This window comes from Pavona decussata, unplaced genomic scaffold, assembly GCF_977016875.1.
Source record: "Pavona decussata unplaced genomic scaffold, jaPavDecu1.1 SCAFFOLD_95, whole genome shotgun sequence".
In the NCBI taxonomy this organism is placed as follows: Eukaryota; Metazoa; Cnidaria; class Anthozoa; order Scleractinia; family Agariciidae; genus Pavona; species Pavona decussata.
The window spans coordinates 2780001-2785923 of record NW_028145512.1 but is presented as its reverse complement, the minus strand read 5'-3'; the positions used below and the strand labels follow the sequence as shown (position 1 = coordinate 2785923).

At 42.3% G+C, this 5923-nt stretch overlaps 1 protein-coding gene across 1 annotated transcript; it reads right to left on the bottom strand.

Moving 5' to 3' along the window:
* Positions 1-2515: 2515 nt before the first annotated feature.
* LOC146473144 (uncharacterized) lies at positions 2516-3421 on the bottom strand. The gene has a single exon (XM_085118906.1). The coding sequence runs from the start codon at positions 3419-3421 to the stop codon at positions 2516-2518; it is 906 nt and encodes a 301-aa protein (XP_084975032.1).
* Positions 3422-5923: the final 2502 nt, after the last annotated feature.

Below are 5923 nucleotides of genomic sequence, written 5' to 3'. Positions count from 1 at the left end.
AGTTCTCAGCTTTCTTTTCATCAGTAGCTCTGCTGGGGGAACCCCTGTGGTCGTGTGAGGTGTTGTTCTGTATTTAAGCAGAAAACGTGACAACTTGTCTTGCATGGTTCCCTCTTCCATTTTCTCTACCCCTTCTTTGAAGGCTCTAACTGCCCGCTCTGCCTGGCCGTTCGAAGCTGGATGGTATGGCGAGACTTTGGTGTGTTTGACGCCGTTTTTTGAGAGGAAATTCTCAAATTCTGCACTTGTGAAGTTGGGACTATTGTCACTGACTATGGTCTCTGGAAGGCCATGGGTCGCAAAGATTTCCTTTAACTTCACTATTGTGGCAGCTGATGTTGTACTTCGCATTATGTGGACCTCCATCCATTTGGAATGAGCATCAATCACCACTAAATACATGCGACCTTTGTAAGGCCCAGCATAATCAATGTGCACTCTTGACCAAGGTTGACCAGGCCACTCCCATGGGTGGAGAGGTGCTTCTGCTGGGGCCTTCTGGTGTAGTTGGCACTGCTGACACTTCTTCACTGCATCTTCTAATTCACGATCCATGTTTGGCCACCACACATAACCACGTGCAAGGGCTTTCATTCTTGATATGCCTGGATGGGCTTCGTGAAGCTCGGCTATGACTTGTGCTCGTCCTTCTATGGTTAATTCTGCTTTCCGGCTCAAATATGGGTGTAGCTGCACATCCTGGCAGTGGTGTGGCCATCCATTAAGTGTAAACTGGTGCACTTTTGAGAGAACAGGATCCCGCCTTGTCCATTCTTGGATATGTTGTGAGTTGATAGGGGTGTGGTCCAGATGTTCTAATAGCAAAATTGTCTCTCCCGGTACAGGAACAGACTCTGGCATATTGAACAAGGGAAGTCGACTTAATGCATCCGCATTGGCGTTTGTGGTCCCAGCTTTATAGGCAATCTTGTACTCATATGCTGCCAAGGTAAGGGCCCACCGCTGCACTCTTGGAGAGGCTTGTTGGGGTACTCCTTTCTTCTCGTTAGAGAGCCCCTCCAGCGGCTTGTGATCAGTCTGTATGGTGAACTTTTGACCGTACAAGAACTGATTAAACTTCTTCACACCGAAGATAATTGCCAAAGCCTCTTTTTCAATAGTGGAATAACCACGCTCAGCTTTGTTCAACGATCTTGAGACGTAACCAATTGGGCGCTCTGCTCCATCCGCCATCCAGTGGGAGTTTACTGCCCCTACTCCATAATCGGAGGCATCAGTCGCCAAGATCAGTTCCAAATCTGGCTGGAAGTGCACTAGGAGGTTTGCAGACTGAAGTAGTTTCTTGGATTTATCGAAGGCCATCTGCTGCTCAGTCTTCCAACACCACTTTGTACCTTGTCTAAGAAGCTTGTAGAGTGGTTCAAGTACTGTGGCGATGTCTGGTACGAAACGATGGTAATAATTCAGCATTCCAAGAAATGCGCGCAGCTGTGTAACATTCTCAGGCACAGGGGCATTCTGTATGGCGTCCACCTTAGCTTCTACTGGCTTGATACCACGACCATTGATCACATAACCATAACCACAATAAGTGACTTCCGGCACCATGAAGAAACACTTTTCTTTTCGCAACCGCAGTCCAGCTTCTGAGAGCTTCTTCAGTACTGCTTCTAGATTGGCAATGTGATGGTCGTCGTCCTTTCCGCTGATGAGGATGTCGTCCATTCGCACAATGACATTAGGAATGCCTTGTAATAGGTTTTCCATAGTCCTCTGGAAAATTCCAGGTGCTGAGGAGCTCCGAAAGGCAGTCTATTGTACTGAAATAGGCCTTTATGAGTGTTTATGGTGGTAAACTTCCGCGACTCCTCATCTAAGGTCATCTGTTGATACGCCTGCGACATGTCTAGCTTGGTGAATTTCTCACCACCTCCCAGCGTTGCCAAAAGATCTTCTGTCTTCGGTATTGGATAGTTATCAAGTTTGGATACTTGATTGACTGTGAGTTTATAATCGCCACAGATCCTAACAGTCCCATTTGGCTTAGCCACGGGTACAATGGGTGCTGCCCATTCTGAAAATTCCACCGGCGATATAATTCCTTCATGCTCTAATCGTTCGAGTTCAAGTTCGACATTAGTTTTCAATGCGTAAGGCACTGATCTTGCTTTGATATATTTGGGTCCGGCGTCTTGATCAACGTAGGTCTTCGCTTTTACACCTTTTAGGGTGCCCAATCCCTCCATGAATACATTGGGGTATTTAGCAAGTACGCTTTGAAGTGCCGATGGGGGGTTTATCTCGCTTGCCATGTGCATGTGGAAGATAGTGCTCCAATCGAATTGGATTTGTTTGACCTAGTCTTGACCAAGCAAGTTTGGCCTGTTGCCTGCGACAATTAGCGCGTTCAAATTCTTTTTCTTGCCTTCGTATTCTACTGGAACCATGACTGCTCCGAGTACTGGAATCCTTTCTCCTGTGTACGTGCTTAGAGCCGCTTTTGTTGTCTGAAGTGGACCCAATGCGTCACGCAATCTTCCGTACGTTGCTTCATTTAATATCGTCTTCGATGCACCGGTGTCGATTTCCATCGTGTTTTTCCGTCCACAAAGTTCCAGATCCACTTTGAACGATTTCTTTCATCGCTGGACAAATGATACATGGCATAGACATCATCTTCATCGGCGCTTTCTTCGACAAAATGCGTTCTTTGTTTACCATCCTGTCTTCCTTGCTTTTGTGGTTTCTTCTTTCCTTTACATAGTTTTGCCATGTGGCCTTTCTTTTGACATTTGTAACACACTTCATTCTTGTATTTGCAGCTCGAGGGATCGTGGTTTCTACCGCAGCGATAGCACTCTCGTTTTGGCTGAAACTTTGAAGGTGCAATTTCTTCTTCGACCTTGTTGACATTGTTGTCGCTGCTGGGCGTCTTCCTGCCTAAATCCATTACATTCCTGGAAGCCATTTCGGTTGCTGTAGCGATTTCCACCTCCTTTTCGACTGTGAGCTCCCGTTCGCCCAACAATCTTTGTTGGATGCGATCATCACTGATTCCACAGACGAGTCGATCTCGCAGCATGTCTTCTAGCGTTGTTCCAAACTTGCAATGCTCTGAAAGCCTTCTGAGTCCTGCGACGAACTCTGCAACATTTTCCCCTTCGAGGGGACTCCTGCTATGGAATTTAAATTGCTCGACAATAACACTTGGCTTAGGCAAGAAGTGGTTTTCCAGCTTTTCCAAGATCTCTTTGAACTCCACATCGCCCGGTTTCTGAGGTTGTAACAAATCGCGAATTAACCTGTACGTTTTGCTTCCACAAACGCTTAGCAGGATAGCTCTTTGTTTCTTCGCGTCTTTAATTTTGTTTGCGGCGAAGTACTGCTCAAGTCTCTCCACGTATTGAGTCCACGATTCCTTCGACTCCTTAAATTCCCCAACGTTCCCGTAGGTTTTCATATCCCATCCTCGTCGCCAATGTAATAAACCAAGGACACGAATATTGTAGATCTACATGCTTTAATGATCACGAAGAAAAGAACTGAAATCATACATTGCACAACGGGGATATCTGATTACTGATTACATGATTCAGCACGTGACTAGATTATAACATATTTCCTTCTTTTTGTTTAAATATAATAAGTATAATTTTAACAGTTTCAGTATAACGTAAGAACCATTTTGCAAGACTTTAGTTTCAGAAAACAAGGCTAAAAATAGTGGGTTGTAAATAATTGAAAGGAAAGAAGGAAATGTTAGTATTGTAAGTAATGTAGTATTCCAAGTACTGTTGTACTGTAAGGGATGTCGTTTTGTAAGTACTGTAGTATTGTAAGTGATGTAGTATTGTCAGCAATTGTCGCATTGTAAGTACTGCAGTTTTTGTAAATACTGTAGCATTGTAAGTAATGTAGTAAAGCAAGTACTGTAGTATTGTAAGTACTGTGGTATTCAAAAAATCTACTGTACTGTAGTATTGCAAGTAAATAAATGATTTAAAAAAAGAGAACAAAAGCAGAGACTTTTATAACTTTATCCGTTTTTGGTAAACCTTATTAGTAACACAACGTTTTCATACTCTCCTCAGTCCACATGACACTTTCATATTTCTAAACAATGAACTATTGAACACATACTGTTCAAGTTATGAAGTGAAATCCAGCATTATACAAATCCTTAATCAATATTTTATATCTTTTTGATTGCCTTCAAAGGGCATACTGGGGTGCAGCAAGAAATGAAATGGAAACCTTGGCAACATCATGGTTCGTGGATGAGTTTGAGGAGACCCTTCATAGCAAAGCAGATTATGCAGCTGCACTTGACCAGCTACTTGAAATGTGTCCTGCGCTTGGTGATTATATGGCCCAATTTCAACTGGTCTTGACTGGAGAGTACCCAACTTGGAAGTACAACAAGAAACTAGTTGCAGTGGAGGTCAAATACACTACACAAGAAAAAGAAATTTTAAGTATACCTGAAGTATTTTAACATACATAACTCCAAAAGTGCATCTTTCTTTTAAATTTATAGTTTCTTGTCCTGTCAAAGTGGACATAAAGACTTCAATGTTTGGTGCATACTGTACATATGTACGCGTACAATATAAAAAACAAGCAAAAGATTAACTAATTGCCCCCTGAGAGTGTGACGCGTGACATTATGCTAATTTCCTAGAAATTTTGGAGTAAAGACTGCGTGATCCAAACGCTTGAAATAAACCATATGCGCAGTAGCACTATAGACGGGGTCAGGTTTCAAAGCAAAGCTCACCCGAAAGAGGAGGAATTCTGCTGCCGGAAAGTGTAAAAATTTTATCATATGATGCATGGACATATAGGACAGGGAGAAAAGCACAAATCAAATTAATTTTTTTTGTGTTTTACGCGCGGCGAGCTCCAAATATGAATAATTAGCGGCCGCATAAAACTGTCAAGACAGGTCATGTCAAGAACCGAAAATGGGTAAAATCACTGTTGTATACATCAAATATGAATTTTAACAGTATTTATTGAAGTTTTCTTACAGATTCAAGGCCATTAAAGGCAGGCAAGGATAAGAGAAGGAGAGAATGGCTCGAGCCGCACGAAAACTCTTCGTGAAAAGCAAAGTACAAACGCATCGCATCGCAAACAAAAACTCACGCAGCGCAAGGAACGACAAAACAAGCAAGTGGAGATTCCAAACAAGTTTTATTTACAAGATAAAGAATTCGGCAGCCAAAATGTGACAAAAGACGCTATTAAATAAAAACTAAAATCGTGCCAAATAAAGGCCAAAATTGTGTGACCGGTCCAATCCAAAATGAGATTCAAAATACTATATTCTACGCATCATTGAAAAAGAATTCGCAGCGAATTGCAAACTAGTGAAACGTGTCACTATTGGCGGCCAAAGGTTATTTACCAAGAAAATATCTCAAATATTGATTAGGCCAAAATGCAATGAAATCATGATCGTATATACATTTGAAACTCACAGATAGTTCATAGATCGCTGCGTCGAAGATAGGGACTCGGGTTATAAAGAATGCAATTTCAAGCCGCGTGGTCAAGAAAGCAAGTTTTGCAAAGCGCTACACTACATTGTAAACACTGAAAAGTGTGTCTCTACTGAACGCCCCCCACTTGTTTTCCTACCCACCCTCTTACAATGCACACAAACTTTCTTCCTACCTTCAATTTTAATAAAATGCTTCCCATATTTTCTGGGGTGACCGACAAATTTTCAATCTTGCGGCGCTTAGCTGACTTTGAAAAGGCGATCGAAATTGTCAGCACCGCGAGCGGGCTCCTTAGTTGAATCGTTAAAATGCAAATATTCTCTTGTTTCCTCAAATCTGTTCTTAGTCATTACCCTTTTGATACCCTGGTTGCCAAAAAATAATCGTTAGACCAAAATAAAGCGTAATTTGGGAGGCGATTTATCCCCATGATCAAATTTATCCCGATAAAAGCC